Source organism: Bison bison, unplaced genomic scaffold (assembly GCF_000754665.1).
Source record: "Bison bison bison isolate TAMUID 2011002044 unplaced genomic scaffold, Bison_UMD1.0 scf7180017864290, whole genome shotgun sequence".
NCBI classification, from domain to species: Eukaryota; Metazoa; Chordata; class Mammalia; order Artiodactyla; family Bovidae; genus Bison; species Bison bison.
Window position 1 is genome coordinate 2,335,244 of NW_011494862.1, and position 17,355 is coordinate 2,352,598.

Here is a 17,355-nt window from a genome sequence, read left to right on the forward strand (position 1 = left end):
AAATAATATAATAAATATAAATGTTTATATTATTTTAATATTATATTATTACCTAATATTATGTTATTAGGTAAATATTTATACCTAACATGTATCTCATGTTAGGTATAATAAACATGCATTTACATAAGAACATGTATCTCATGTTCTTATGTAAAAATATCATTGACAAATAATTCCACAATAGTTAGGTATACTAGAATGGGCATCCTATTTCTAATTTAAATGGAATGTGTCAAGTATTCCACCCTAATGGTGTTGACTATCTTGTTAAGGAGATGATTTTTTTAATCCTTATCTAAAAAAGGTATTTTTTCAAATACATTTGCAGAATATGTTGTTTAGTTGCTAAGTCGTGTCCAATTCTTTGTGATCCATGAACTGTAGTACAACAGACCTCCCTGTCAGGAAGGGAGGAAGGGAGGAAAGAGAAGGTGATGAATTCCAGACTCTCTCATTCACCCCCACGCAGTAGTACTGGGAAGACCCATCTGTGATAGTGGATGTGGCTATTTTTTCCCTTTTCCTGCTCTCTCCCAGGTTTAATTCCCAGTGTCTGATCCCTTGCATAAATAGAACCTTCTGTTGGATGAAATAAAAGCAAACTAAGGGACTTAAAAAAAATAGATAATAATAAAATATAAGAAAATAATGAGGAAATGATGCGTTTTCAGTATTTGTTTTAATATGTCATTACATTTTTAGTTTACATATTTAATTTAAATAATGACTGTATTTAACAATGATCTCACAAAATCCCTGCAAATTCAACACTCAGTTCTAAGGAATTGGTGGGAGCTGGCTCTATCACAACAGTGTTCCCCTAACAGAAGGAGAAAAAAAGATTAAAAGAGGGAAGAGGAGGAGATGTGCTGGAAGAAGACCACACCCACCCCCACTTACAGGTTAGGACAGAAAGAATCAAATTGCTGGCCATACCCTTTTCATTTCAGGTCCTCCAATGTCACTAGACTTACATATGGGGAAGGGAAAGCCTTGACTAATATGTAGGATCAAAATACTAAACTGCACAAGCTTTTAATAACCAAAAATGGGCAGAATGAAATGGAGACATATAAAACTGCTTTATATGGTCCTGAGTTGAGAACAGACAATGAAACAGGTAATATTTTATTTTAGGTTTTTAAAAAATCTATAAGTGAAATACTGTAATGGTTTTATATTCTTATGGTCAGACGTGAGGATCAAAGTTATCTTTATGAGAAAAATTGGAAGTATTTCATCTTTGTCTATGCTCAGAAATCATTTAAATAGTTCTTTGAAGAAACTCAACCTTGACACAACTTCAGGGTGGTGCTTTGGTAAAAGATAGTTTTCTGACAGCTTTCTCAAATTTTTCTAGCTATTGATTTATTTATGTTTTCTTCGTTGTTAATTTTATTTTCACCATTTATAGTTTCCCAGATCATCCATTACCAGACTCATGCTTCAAAGCAGCATAGTTATACGTGTGCTCAATTGCTTCAGTCATGTCCGACTCTTTGCATCCAACATGGATTGTAGCCCGTCAGGCTCCTCTGTCCATGGGATTCTCCAGGCAAGAATACTGGAGTGGGTTGCCATGCCCTCCTCCAGGGGATCTTCTGGACCCACGAATCAAACCTGTGTCTCCTGCATCTCCTGCATTGCAGGCAGATTCTTTACCCACTGAGCCACTGGGAAGCAATGTACTCATAATTATCTTAATTTCTTCTACATCCATGTTTATAGCTCTTCCTTTCCCATTACTAGTACTGTGCCTTTCAATTTCTCAAATTATGGTCATTTTAACATTCTTTGGGGAGGTCTTAAACATGCTAATTTTGCAAAATACTCTTAAAGATTCAAAGTGCTTGTGAGAGGAAAGCAAAGTTTGGTGGAATTCCTGGGAGATGACAGCTTTATTTACTTATTTATTTATTGGTCCTTTAGTAAATGCACACTTAATTTATAAAAAAAAAAAACACTGAACTAAGTGCTAGGTACGTATAAAATAAACTTTACATAAACTCTGTCCTCAATTAATCACTTCATTTTTAGCTTACATAGTCCCTTATCATGTTGTTCTCCTTCTTACTTAAAATTTTATTATATGGATTAATTTTGCGGACTTAGTTTAGGTATAACTAAATTATAAATCCTGCTACCTAGAAGCAGGTAGACTTATAGGATAAATATAATAGCTGTGATATAGGTTCCTTCTAAGCTCAGAGGCACCTGGACAAGAATACTCTATTAGTCACTGAGGAATGAGCCACAATTTTGTGTACCACTCAGTTTAAGAGAAGCAACAAGGTTTCTGTCATTCTACCCCTAGCTCCTTCCCTCCAACTAGGTGTGGAGAGCTGTGAAAAGTCAGAGATTTGACCCTACTTACAAAGTAACAAGTTGGCCTGATACAATTTCATCTCTTTTGGAAGACACAAGACTGATGGTTCAGAGACAACGGACTATTTATCACACACAGCAATAGGAGTGGGATCTTCTGCATGAATTCTCTGAGCCCCAGTTCCACAGGGCAATAAGCAGAAGGCCAGATGACATCAGCACCCACACTGGGTTATGTTACAGGACTGGAACCTTGGGTTTAGGGAACCCAGATCTTTTTAATGGGCAGTAATATTCTTGCTCCGGAGAAGGCAATGGCACCCCACTGCAGTACTCTTGCCCGGAAAATCCCATGGACAGAGGAGCCTGGTAGGCTGCAGTCCATGGGGTTGCTAGGAGTCGAACACGACTGAGCGACTTCACTTTCACTTTCACTTTCATGCATTGGAGAAGGAAATGGCAACCCACTCCAGTGTCCTTGCCTGGAGAATCCCAGGGACGGGGGAGCCTGGTGGGCTGCCGTCTCTGGGGTCGCACAGAGTCGGACACGACTTAAGCGACTTAGCAGCAGCAGCAGCAATATTCCTGCTCTTGCTCAGAAGAGGGCACTTTCTTTGTCTTCCAAGGCTGTCTGCTATACAGTAGTCCTAGAAAAGATAGGAACAAAGGCAGCCAGTGCTTTTGCTCACAAATGTACAGAAATACAAGACACCTGTGGAGAGTTTTCCCAACAGTAGAAAGAAGGAATGGAGGGGATAAGAGTCTAGGAATAAAACTTGTGTTCCTAGTACTGTGTTCTCAAAAAAAATATGAGGAATTGGACTTGGACTTATAAATTTGGTAGGTGACTTCACTAGCATTAAATTATAAACCTGTTTTTTGTAAGTTGTATTGGTTTGGGGCTATGTGGATTTGTAAAAAATTTAACTCTTCCCCTCCCCCTTTTTGTCTTATAGTTAGAAAAATCCCCTGTGAAATTATATCCTGTTGCAGTTGAGTTAAAGGGGACACAGGGAAAGGCCTTGATTTGTGCTGCATGGGCTGGAATTAAAGGAAGGCTGTTGCAGGGGCCTGGAATGGACCATGCCAGTGGCACTGGCACACAAAAGAAAACCAGAGAAAGTACCGTTCAGGTGGAAGCATGGCAGCTGAGCTAAGGCTGCCTCTTCTCAACTGGAAATCTCTTAGGGAACACTTGCCTGGTAATTCTTTGGAATGCTTTATGTTTTTATAGAGTAGCCATTTTGAGATGGAAATCCAGAGTTTCATTCAGGCACCATGGGAAAATTTCAAATACATTTTTGTGTAGTAAAGATACTCAGTTTGGATCTTTATTTTATTCATATTTAATTTAAATTTGGATAAAAATATTTCTCCAAGTAGGTTCCTCAGGGAGAATAAATAAGCAGATTACATTCTAAAGTCTTTCAAGTCCAAAAACTTGTCTCTGTTTTGTTCTCAAATATAAATGATGATTCACCCAAATAGCAGATTTCTGGATTGCCATTCTGTTTAAAAGTTGGAAAGGTTTTACCGTTTTCTAGCCTCAGAGATACAGATGAGACAGGAATCTTATTTGCTATCTTTTCCTTTGTAATTAACTGCTGTTTTCTCCCCTGTCTGAAATTGAGTAATTTTACCATAAGTCTAGTACTTGCTAAAGCTTTAGATCTGAAAATTCAAGTTTGTCTTAAATGACACTTTTTTCTTATAATTCTTTTATTTCCTCATCATTTGTTTCTTGCTCTCCTGATTTAGTTATTAAATGTATATTTTCATATTGAGTATCCTAAAACTGTACCTACATGTTTCTTTTTAACCTTATTTTCATTTTGTGGCAGGGGGTGGGGGGGGGTGGTATTTTTATAAGATTGTGTCTTTATTTGATCGTCTAGATTATTGATGCAGTCTTCATCTGTATTCTATTTTTAATTTCTCTACTCAGTTTTTGATTTAAAAAGTCTTTTTTTCTAAATCCCCTTTCCCCCTGTTTGAGAGAGATTTTGTAAAGTTTCCTCTGTTTCCTCCCTTAAATGTGTTTCATTAGGAGTCACCTGTTAATGAGAGTTTAGTTTTATCTCCCTCCTTCATATGAGTCCCCTTAAATGGCCTGTGGTTCTTTACTCATTTCAGTGAGTGTGGGTTCCCGCAGCAACTATGAAGGTCAAGCTATTTGGGACTCAGGTAGCACCAGGCAGTGAGAGAGAAGATTCTTTTGCAGTGAACCAGTGGCAAACAATCCCCATCTTCTTAATCTCTATGCCAGGCTAATGTCACACAGAGTAGAAGACATGCATATTGAATTAAGGAAGACAGAATTTGACTGATTAAATTTCATTATAGGCTGTAATCATATTCTCTGTTCATATTTCATTATCTTTCCTGTATGCAAGTTTATCCTTCTATCATGAAAATACTTCTAAAAGGAATATTCCTTTGGATTTATTTTTAGGAAAGTGATTTTTCTAATGAGAAGCCCCTATTAATCTAAAGAAAAAGTATTCTTAATATGTCTACTTACCCCTAACTTGTTTCCTAGATCTTACCACTTAATAAGTGGTAAATTTGCCATTTTCACTTGAGAATCCAGTATGGAAGAGATCACTTTTTTCTCTTTTAAAACTTGTGTTCAAGGTAATTTTTTAAAAAGACTTTTGTTAAAATGAGTATGGCTCTTTTGTAAAAGGTCCAATTATGAAAAGTTGCAAAGAAGAGTAGCTTTGGTGTTTGCTGACAAGTTTTAAAGACCATAGACAAATGAAAGGCAAAAGACTGAGAGAGATTTTCAAATGATTATAAAACTCTCTGCCTATCAGTAAAATAATCCCAGGAATGTCCTTCCAGCAAATTTTGGGTGTTTGTGGCCATCACCTTTATCAGTTCCCACCTATACAAGAAAAATGCAGAAATCTTGAGCTAATAGTAACATGGAAAAGATCTTTCTGGGAGTAAGAGTAACTGAGAAAGCAGCCCTATGAATTTTAATGATTCTCAATCCTAGCTTTTCTCAGAATCATCTGAGAAACCTTAAAAATAGTAATGCCTGGGCCCTACTCCAAACTAATTAAAGTTGAATCCAATTATTTTAAAGCTCTCTGGCTAACATGCAGATGGGTTAAAAACCACTGTTCTGAAAACAAAACTCAACTACAGTTCAACCCTAGGTATGTTTCATCTAGGTGATCATAACACCAAGTTGAGTGTTGCTATGATATCCATATATTCAAGAAGAAGCATGGAGCTTCTTGACCAGCATGATTACAGTGGGGGCACAGCTAGAGCAGGGTGGTCCCTGTGCCAACAGCATCAGTGTCTCCTGGAGACTTAACCAGACATGCAAATTATCAGGCCCCAGCCCAGACCTACAGAATCAAAAACTCTGCCAGTGGGGCCCCACAATCTGTATTTAATGATTCCTCCATGTTTGAAAGGCTAGAGTAGTACTTCTCAATTGATAGTGTCCACAGAAATTACCTGGGGGATCTTGTTAACTACAGCTTTGGTTTGGGATGAGGTCAGAAAATTCTATATTTCAAACAAGCTGCCAAGTGATACCAATGCTGCCAGATGGAAGATAACACTTTGAATAGCAGTAGACTAGAGATCAAAAATGAAAAAGGCATCCAGTTGGTAGGAGTTACTCTGGTACTGGTGGGTCATGATTATGATGTAAGTTTTAGGCTGAGCTGAAATCTGTGTGAATCAGATCTGACATGTTGGCTCATGTAGGAGTGGGGCCCAACTTCTATTTTATGCAACTTTTTCTATGTATTATTAAAATATTCAATTTTAACATGGATAGATCTATAAATGATTTTGAAGTAAAAGTATTGGCCATATCTACAGAAAAACAAAGTAGTAGTGAAAGAAGTTTGTGATAAAGCTAAAGTATGTAAACCATTAATATTTATTTGTGCTAGAAACAAACTCCTTTTCTGCACAATGGAAACATGTTCTGACATGTTTCCTGGTAAATCATAAATAACAAAAATACAGTTGAGTAAGCTGTATTTTGAGTCTAAATGGTCTTGTTTTACTTTATATTCAGACATGTTTGTTCAACTGTCTTTTAGATACCACCACCTGGATGTCCCAAAGCTCAGCATTTCTTGTTCTAATCTCTTACCCACCCCAGTCTGCTTTTCAACCTATGATCCCTACCTAAGTACAAAACACCAAAATACATCTAGTCACCAAGACCAAAAGCTGGAAATCAGTCTGTAGAAAGTGGTAATGATAAGAATGTAGGCTCTGAAATTTAAATCTAGCTAGTATTTAAATCTAGCGTCTGCCCCTTGCTAGCTGTGTGACTCTGGGCAGATCATTTTAGCTCACCAAGACTTGGGTTTGTCATCTGTGAAACTGCCCTTAATACATTGAGTTGTTTTTGCTGTTTATTTGCTAAGTCATGTCTTACTATTTTGTGACCCCATGGACTATAGCCCCCCAGGTTACTCTTTCAGTGCGATTTCCCAGGCAAGAATACTGGAGTGGGTTGCCATTTCCTTCACCAGGGGATCTTCCCGACCCATGGATCACACCCAGGTCTCCTGCATGGCAGGCAGGTTCTTTACCACTGAGCCACTGGGGAAGCCCACCAGAAAGTTGAGTTACTACAGAATAAAAATAAATAAGGTAACAGCAGTATTGATACTACCACAAATGCCCAATTGATTTGAAGTCTTATTGATTCTACATTTTACTATTTCTTTTGTCTTGGATCTCCTCCACATTTCTAGTGCCTAAAAAAATATACCTCATTACATACATGCATAGTGCCAGTGAGAGACCAATTATTACATATTCAGGCTACCCCTTGTAAGTACACAGAGAAACTGCCTTACTTAGTTTTCTAGGAATATTTTTTTTTTTTTTGCAATATATTGGTTGAAGCTTGAAATAAATCCTGATATTAACTTGGATTGATATAATAAAGCTCAAGAAGTCTTTCTTTAAACATTTAGAATTATAACTACTATGTACAATTATCATCTACAATGGTGAAATATTATAATAAATATTTTATAAACCAGTATTCAGAATACTAATCTAGCATACTGTAACTCATAACCATTATGAAATATACCTATGTTGACAAAGCTTACATTTAATATAGATTGCACAATCTAAGTCAATAAAAATAATGCTTTAAAACTTCAGACTGAAAGTTGCAGGTAGTTATAATGATAACCTTTTTGGTTTTTTAGTGCCATATGATCTGTCTTTTGTGATCTTTGAGTTTGTCTTAGATATGGAGGTAGCAATATCCTTTTCAAGTTCCAACTGGAAATCAAACGTCAGGGGTATCACTGAAATCTTTCTCTTTACTTGACTCTGAAGGCAGTTTTTCTGCAACAAATCCAAAATATAACACAGTGAAAAAAATGAGTACATTTCGTATGAGGAAAACCCTGTATGGAAAAGGCAAAATTAATCTCACTTTATACATGCACCCTCATGCACAGAATTTATGTGACAGGCAACAATGGAAAAATAATGCAGACTGAAAATTGGAGGCCTTGTGTACAGACTCTTTTCCCATTTATTAAGTGAGGGTGTTGGACTAGATGCTCATGAAGGTTTCCTCTGAAGTTTAGAATTCTAAAGTTCTGAATTTAAGAATGACCTATATATTCAGCAAAGACAATTATTAATTTGTAGAGTTATTGGAGCCATAGCAGGCAGGTCCCTCCAACCCACTTCTCTTCCTGGAGCCGCATACATGGTGGATCCAGAGCCAGAAATTGAGTTAAGAAAGCAATCAGAAGAGAATTCTGTTCAAGTATTTATACAGATGGACTGAAGAGCAAAAAGGGTAAAGCTAAAGAGTGAGTTAAGGAGCTGAAAATCTTCTCTAAAAAGCTCTCTCAGAGAACTGCACAGAGGAATAAAGAAATAATAACTTGAAAAGGAAACCATAGGATATGAGCACTTCTGTTTCTGCCAGTGAGGGATTAAGTGCTATAGGAATCGCCCTTCTGCTATAAACAACTAGAAAACCAGACAAAGTATATGAAAACTACAATCAGGCATTAGGAAACAGGCAGAGCAGGACCGTGATCCCTGAGGAAAGAGAAACAAATGAAGTCAACCCTACAATAGCCTAGCTTATTCTTGAAGGGCATTTCCAGACTGAGGCACAGGGAGGGGGAACTCAAACCAAACCCTGTGGCTCTAACCTGGTTGATTCTGAGAGACAGACACTGCACTGGCACACACTCTTGGGCATTCACCCCAAAGAAATAAAACTTTCATTCATACAAAATCCTGTACATAAATATTCATAGCAGCTTTACTTCAGCTTATTTTTTTTAGCAGCCTTATTTTTAAAAGCAAAATACTGAAAACAATGAAATATCCTTCAGTGGGTAAGCAATTGAAACTCTGTACATTCATATAATGGAATACTACTCAGCAGTAAATTTTACATATTATTTACCATAAAAAAACCCCACTATTACTTCATGCAAAAACTTAATGGACCTCAAGAGCATAGTGAAATAGTCAATCTCAAAATTTTACACACTGAATAATTTCATTTATATAACATTCTCAAGATTATAAAACTATAGATATGAAGAATAGATTAGTCATTGCTGGGGATAGAGACAGAATTGGGATGGGGGAATGGGCTTTCCTGGTGGCTCAGTGGTAAAGAATCTGCCTACAATGCAGGAGATGCAAAAGATGTGGGTTCAGTCCCTAGGTTGGGAAGATTCCCTAGAGGAGGAAATCGCAACCCGTTCCAGTACTCTTGCCTGGAAGATTCCATGGACAGAGGAGCCTGGCAGGCTACAGTCCATGGGGTCACAAAGAGTCGGACACAACTTAGTGATTAAACAATAACAACAAGTGGATCCAAATGCAAAGAAGTAACATGAGGGAGTACTTTTATAGGATGGAGGTGTAATATGCTTTGATTATGGTAGTTTCCACAATCTGTAATGTGATAAAATTGCATAAAACTACAGATACAAATGAATAAAGGTCAAAAAATGGAGATGACTGGGTAAAGTCTGTAGTCTGGTTAACAGTAATACACCAGTATCAGTGCTGGATGTGACTCATGCTGGTTTGGGCTAGTGAACTACAACTATGTAAGATGTCACTTTGGGGGTCAACTGAGGAAAGGTACATGGAACTATTTGTACTATTTCTGTAACATCTTGTCTGTGTGTGTGTTAGTTGCTTAGTCATGTCCGATTCTTTGCAACCCCATAGGCTGCAGCCCACCAGGCCCCTCCGTCCATGTGATTCTCCAGGCAAGAACACTGGAGTGCGTTGCCATTTTCTTCTCCAAAAGGAACAATAGAAAGAAAGAAAGTGAAGTCGCTCAGTCGTGTCCGATTCTTGGCAACCCCATGGACTGCAGCCCACCAGGCTCCTCCATCCATGGAATTGAGTCTACGATTATGAATGTATGATTGTATACATACATTTGTCTTTACTTAACCTCAACTGCTAAAAGGAGTCTGCCTCAGAGGAAAGGATTAGAGGGAAGAGGCACAAAACTACTAATATTTCTTTATATAATTTTCCTTATGTACAATTTTCTTTATATATATCTATATATATTGCTTAACTTGTTTCCAAAAATATAACTTGAAAACTAAGAAAATATTTTTTAAATGACTTTATATACTTTTAAAAGAACTTCAAGAGAATTTTCTGTCAGTCACATGAATTAAGCATAGTTACACAAAATGAGAAAATACATGGAAATGCTTTGTGCAAAGGAGGCTCCTGGAAAAGTAAGAATTATTATTACCAATTATAACTTAACCTTTTATGTATAAAGAAATTTTGTGACAAATTTAATAGATTTATCTCTGATTATACTTTTAAAGTAAATTACAATTCATTTAAAATAAAAAAATTAAAAAGCAATAAACTTTGGGGTGTCAAAGTCTAACAGGTTTGCTTTAGTTAAGTTATGCTTAGTTTGGTATTTCAAAATTTTGATAGCTATAACAGAACAAATGTATTCCATTTTTCCATATTCCTCTACTTTATTTTCTGAATGAAAGGAGATAATTATGAAATATTAAAAAACCAAATTACTATTCAAACATTAATGCTTTCATTTTCAGGTTTGCAAATATGTTCATTCACTTAAGAGTTTCTCTCTGTGGTGTCCTCCTTGATTTCTCAAACTCCATTGCTCTTTATATATACTTCATTTATCCACATTATTATATTATCTTACAAGTCTTTTTGTAATCAAATTAAATTGCTCACATGTAAAAAATCTGGTGTTTCAGAACTGTATTATTTATTAATATCTTATATTTAATTTTATAATAGTCTCATTCTTTTGAGTCTTCCCTGTTGGCTCAGTGGTAAAGAATCCACCTGCAATGCAGGAGACATTGAATCCCTGGATAGGGAAGATCCCCTGGAGAAGGAAATGGCCACTTACTCCAGTATTCTTGCCTGGGAAATCCTATAGACAGAGGAGCCTGGCAGGCTACAGTCCATAGGGTTCCAAAAGAGTCGGACATGACTTAGCAGTTAAACAACAAACGCTTTTCAGTTATTTTCTAAGAACTTTATTTCTAACTTGGTAGCTATATCAAATATTTTCTTCCTTTTAATGAACCAAATAAACAAGTTTTTACATTTAACATATAAGTAAAAACTATAGTAGTCACATTAAAAAAAATTTATTTGTCTGCACTGGGTCTTAGTCGTGGCATGTGGGGTCTTTAGTTGTGACACGTGAACACTTAGTTGTAGCGTGTGGGATCTAGTTCCCTGATCAGGGATTGAACCCATGGTCCCTGCATTGGGAGCATAGAGTCTTAGTCACTAAACCACCTGGGAAGTCCCAGGAGTAGTCACATTTACTATTTGACTGCTTAGGATTAAAAAAAAAAACAAAAACAGGTTAGATGCATCATAACCAAACATTACAGCTGGCTGGAAGTTACCTCGTATATTTAATCAATTCTTTATAGTATTTCATAAATGACTCTTTTAACTAATACAATTATTACCTTTTTAAAAATTAGCCTGTAGCCCACTCACATTTGAAATGATAACCTTTTAATGATAAAAGTTAGTGAATTTTAGCTCATATTTTACAAACCTTTGCTCTTGTGGCCAAGAGGGTCTTTGCTTGCTCATCAAGAATATCCAACTTATCTAAGACTCTTTCTGCCATTGTCAGTCAGTAAATTCCTATTTAAAAGGAAGAGGGGGAGGAATAAATCTCCAAAACAAAATTAAACATATAATTAATTATTTAGGCATAAATTAAGAGACACACATTTCCAACACTGTTTTAGGTAAAGAAAAGAATACAGTTCTTTTCTAGATCGTGGAACAAATCACAGAAATGTAGAAGTACTCAAATGTTTTAGACAGAAGCTCATATGATCAGAATTCCCAGAAGCATGTGGGCCCCAGGAATTCTTAAAAGCATGATTAAAGGTGAGTTGAAGAAAGTTCAAGATTACTGTATGGAAACCAGATGTGACTCATACCTGAAGCAAGGGCATGCAGTTTGATATATATCTTCTTTTTGTCATGATTTAATTTTAATGAAAGTAAATAAAGAGAGCTCACATTTATAGAATTAATTACATTCAAATTAAATTGGTCGATGATCCAAGACTGTTAATACAGCACTTAGCAGGCAATCAGTCACAAGGAGCAGCAGCCAAGCTGGGAAGGATCTGTTGCCATAATAGTTCATATTTCCAGTTAATTAATTTGCTACAAATCTCATCTGAGCTCAGATGGTCCACATTAGTTTTAGGGACTTGAATATTAGCAACTAGAACCTGGTATAATTTATTTCCATTTTCAGATGAGAAAATTAAAAGCCACAAAGTACCTTACAATGCAATATACATATCTAGGGGCAGAGTGGAGGCAAGGATCAGGAATGCCAATCCCAAACTCCCTCGACTTTATTTATTTAATTTTAAAAATTTGAGTAGACATTCATGCATTCAACATATTTTTGTTCACTGAATTAAATGGGCTCCAGTGACATTTATTTAAAGGTCTGTAAAACTTCACAGAAAGTATTGAATTCATCAATATTTCTAGTGAACATCAATGTCTACACTAAGATTCTTTTTAGCTCAAAAACTTTTTATGCATTGTCTCTTATATTGTATATTATTCAGTCAACATCACACAGAGGCAATAAAGCATGAAAAGACAAGAATTAAGAACCCTATGCCAAAAGCTCAAATTATTTTGTATTTGGTTTCTTTTAGCTATCGTTTCTATTTTCTTTCCTTTACTATCATTTCTATTTTCTTTCCTTTACCATCTATTGTGCTGAATTCCTGATGCTCTGCTGGTGTCTTACCATCCCAGCAAGCCCTCTGACATTTTGCTATATCTAAATACTCCACCTCCATCCCATGATGTATGTAGTCCTATGTGACAAAGGACTTTTGTGAGCTATGCAGATAGCCTGCCTTGGTATGAACCACGTAACCTTGTGTTGCAGCTTGGGAAAGAGAGACATAGGGTAATGGTGTAGCACACTGTGAATGCCTCAGATTCTCTGGGTCTCCTACAGGAGAGTAGGGGAGAAATTAGAGATTATCTGGACACTGTATACTGTCTTCTCAGATTTAGAAACCACCCCTCTCATATATCCTAAAAACAACTACAGGAATTTTAGCTTCTGCGTTACTCTTAAACATAATATGACTTCAAATATGGGGAAGGATACTCTAATTCTCACCAAAATTTATTTTAGTGGGGACAAGGATTTCTATTTCTAAATAAAACACACAGAGGTAAATAACTAGAAGAACCAAAGGAGTGCATTTCCCAGTTTGAGGAAGATGTGAATTATATGAGGGCATGGAGACTTGCTGCTTACAGTGGGAGGGACAGAAAGCAGGGCTTTTAAAAGGTAAAATGTCTTATGCCTTTTACAATCCCTTGTCTTCAACATCACATCAGATATTTTAAGCTATGCCACATCATTCTAATTTTTATAAACACACACATAGAAAGCTAATTTGAAGGAAATTTTTATGTTTTTGGTTTAAAATTATTTTGCTATGAGCAAATTATTCAGCTATGATATGATTTCTGGCAAATCACTGTGCTTATGAGTTTTTCTGAAGTGAAGAATATGAAGTTTGACAATGAAACTGACAGAATGTTATTAGTTTCAGTTTTGCAGTCTTATTTTCATATTTTGGAGGCAAAATTCCCTTTTTTAGCTTGCAAATGTTTTCATAGCCCTTTGGCAACGTGCCAGTGGTTACCAGTGGATGAAGGGCGCTGGGGGAGAGTGCAGGGCAGGTAACACCACAGACTAACCTGCTTGCTTTCATCATCACCCTGGGGGTATCAAGAACCTAGTTGTGTCTCCTCAAGTAAATGCTGAGAGCAAAGGACCACCAGGTCTAATATGATGATGCATCCCAGCTGCTTTTGCATGAAGTAAAAACTAACCTTTTAATCAAGAGCATCCAGATTATATTAAATGTCCCTCAATTTGACCATCTGTCCTTTCTTGATTTAATCTTTAATTTTAATGTCTATTTTAAACCAGCATACTGGCTTCATACTTCAGTTTCATATTCATACTTCTATGGGCATAAATTCTACTTCATTATTCTATTTCTATCAGCATACAATTTCATTTAAAGATAGACATTTCATTTGGCTTCTAGCCACTAATTCCATTACATGAAACATACTGTGCTAGGTATTCTATCACAGTAAGTTGTCTCTTGGCAGACGTTTTTCTTGTGACACCCATCTTCCTAGGCAAGGCAAATAGTCTCTCATATGTCACCAAAAAGAATAGAGACCATCAGGTAAGAACTTCTTTAACTTCCACTTCTCATACCAAAGTCTCATTGGCATCCATCCGTTGCCATCTCGCTTGTATTTTAATTTTAATAGAAGTGTTGCCTCTCCCATCCAAAGCTAATTCCTCCCATATATCCTAGACTCTACTATCTTTAGCGTCCTAAAAGAATTATTTCCATTTTTTAATTTCCTCGTCCCTTTATCTTTTATTGTTTTTCTTCACCAATTCCTTTTCCTTAGCATGCTCAGGGCTCTTCTATTTGAAAAAAAGGAAAAAATTCCTCCATTCTCCCTACTAGCCATCACTTTCTCTCTCATCTTCCCTTGATTGCCAAATTCTTAAGATAATTGTTTATACTGAGGTTTTCTAATTTTTTACATCCCTTTTCCTTCTCAGTCGGTCATCATTTGACTTCTTAACCTATTCCTCTAAATCTGCCCCCATAAGTTACCAGGGTCACCATTTTATAAATAGGTGGATACTTTTCTGCTCGTATTTATCTTATTTGAGTTTTTTAAACTTTTGCTAATGTTAACCACTGCTTTCTACTGGTCTCCCTTCTCTTGGTTTCTATGACAACAGTCCTGTCATCTTATCTTCTCTAAACATTCCTTGCCAATATCTTCAATTTGCTGTTCTTTCTCACACTACTTCCTAAATACTAGTGTTCTTAAATGTTCAGCCATTTTCCCACTACTCCATATATTCTTTCAGGATGACGTCCCAAACTCAGGGCTTCATCTGCTGCTGCTAAGTCGCTTCAGTCGTGTCCGACTCTATGTGACCCCATAGATGGCAGCCCACCAGGCTCTCCCGTCCCTGGGATTCTCCAGGCAAGTACAGTGGAGTCGGTTGCCATTTTCTTCTCTGATGCGTGACAGTGAAAAGTGAAAGTGAAGTTGTTCAGTCATGTCCGACCCTCAGTGACCTCATGGACTGCAGCCTACCAGGCTCCTGCGTCCATGCGATTTTCCAGGGAAGAGTACTGGAGGGGGGTTCCATTGCCTTCTCCCAGGGCTTCATCTCCCACCATCTATTTCCAAACAAAATCTCTCTTCTCAATTCCAAACTATATACCTCACTCAGTCCAGATTTCCCACAGGTGGCCCAAATGTAGGACTAAAAGTAAATCCATTCTTCTGCTCCCTTAGCCAAAAACCTCTTCCAACTTTTATTATCACATAGATTATATCTTAGGCATCCAGCCCATAAACTTAGGACTTGTAATGGTTTTCAACAAAGGTCCATCTTTGTTGAAAGATGGTTTGCCAACAAAGGTCCATCTAGTCAATCCTAGTTATACTGCAGAATGAACTCAAAAGTTTTCAAGAAGTACAAATTCCCAGTTACCTCCACAGACCCACTAAGTTAGGATTTACAGAGGTAAAGACCAGGAATATATTTTTTAAAGCCCTTCTAATGCAACAGTTCCCCAAACCAGAATTTGGTCACCACTCTCTAGGAATAGCCATAGTAAAATAGCTGTACCCAGCTAAAAAGGCAGCTGGGACTCGCAGTCCCTTTATCTCTGTGATACAGTCAGGTGAAAATCAGGATTTTCTCACTAAGAGACAAATGGAAAATAAATATCAGAAGTTCTGTCATATTCATTTTGTCTTCTCTCCTGATTGCTTCTCAAATTCTCTGCTAGGTAAATGGCTCCCATTACTTTAAAATGTTTTCCTATTTTGAGTACAACAGAGTAGAAGATAGGTATCTCTCACAAGAAATTAAAATTTAAAAAAAGGATAATGGCAAATTTTCTGTTTTGGTTTATAGATAAAGTAAAAGCTTACATCACTAGAATTTTGGCTAAGAGATGGGAACCAAACTAGGGAATAATTTGGGCTTAAAAATAGAGGTATTTACAATTAATCAGGGCTTCCCTGTGCTTCAGACGGTAAAGAATATGGCAGAAATAAGAATTTCTGCCAGTGCAGAAAACTCGGGGTCAATCCCTGGGATGGGGAGATCCTGTGAAGAAGGGAATGGCAACCCACTCCAGTATTCTTGCCTGGAGAATTTCATGGACAGAGAAGCCTGGTGGGCTACAGTCCATGGGATCACAAAGAGTCAGACATGACTGAGTGACTAACACTAACACACTCCAGGAAAACTCCTTCCTACCCTTTCTCTAAATATACAATAATCACTTTCTCTTGTATATTCTACATCCTACATATCTTTTCAGTTTTTTCCCTCTTATCCATTCACATTGCTATTTGTCTCAGTGTAAGATTCCATAACTTGTCCGGGTTAATGCAACAGTTTCAAAATATCTTTGTACATTTGTTCCATCCCATCTGTTTTATTCTTACTTTTGCCTGAATTATTTTTTCAAGAAAAATACAATCACATGCCTCCCTGATTACACTCCAACCCCTCCCTATAGATTTCAAGACAAACGTCAAACTCCTTGATTTATCCTAAGAGGCTCAAGGTTTGGCCTCTGACTAAGTCTTGAACCTCACCTGCCTCCTCCTCATGTATCCTTGATATCCCAGTCCTGATGAACAACTTGCAGTCCTTGAATGCATTGTACTTTCCTTCACTAGTTGCTTTGTCTTTGCTATTTCCTCTGCCTACAATGCTGTTATCCATTCTCTGTATTTCTAAGTCCAATGCATCCCTCAAGATCCAATAGAAATAACACCTCTGCTGGGAGGAATTCCTGATAAACTGTGATTTAGATGTCCAATGTCTACATTCACATGATAGTCTATGTATACTGCTGTCCTAGTTCTTTAATCACACTCTCTTAAAGCATTTTATATACTTTGTCCCTGCTCTATACTGTTTATTGAAGGCCAGAGGCAGATCTAACTCATCCTTGCATCCCAAATACCTAACAACCTGAATAAATGAATTAACTACCAGCCATTGAGGAAATGGAAAATGGTAAATGAAAGGCAGAAGAACCAGAGATCAAATTGTCAACATCCAATGGATCATCAAAAAAGCAAGAAAGTTCCAGAAAAACATCTGTTTCTGCTTTATTGACTATGCCAACACCTTTGACTGTGTGGATCACAATAAACTGTGGAAATTTCTTAAAGAGATGGGAATAGCAGACCACCTGACCTGCCTCCTGAGAAATCTGTATGCAGGTCAAGAAGCAACAGTTAGAAGTGGACATGGAACAACAGACTGGTTCCAAATAGGAAAAGGAGTATATCAAGGCTGTATATTGTCACCCTGCTTATTTAACTTATATGCAGAGTACATCATGA

The 17,355-nt window shown here is 36.9% G+C and overlaps 1 protein-coding gene across 1 annotated transcript in view; it reads right to left on the bottom strand.

Moving 5' to 3' along the window:
* The window catches only part of LOC104996162 (chromosome unknown open reading frame, human C1orf141), a 45,242-nt gene that overhangs the window by 25,829 nt on the left and 2,058 nt on the right, over positions 1-17,355 (bottom strand). The window contains exons 2-3 of the mRNA XM_010850292.1: positions 11,417-11,508; positions 7,520-7,677 (exon numbers count right to left, since the gene is read on the bottom strand). Coding sequence (XP_010848594.1) covers positions 7,520-7,677; positions 11,417-11,491 — 233 coding nt within the window. The 5' untranslated portion in view covers positions 11,492-11,508. The remainder of the gene's footprint in view (positions 1-7,519; positions 7,678-11,416; positions 11,509-17,355) is intronic.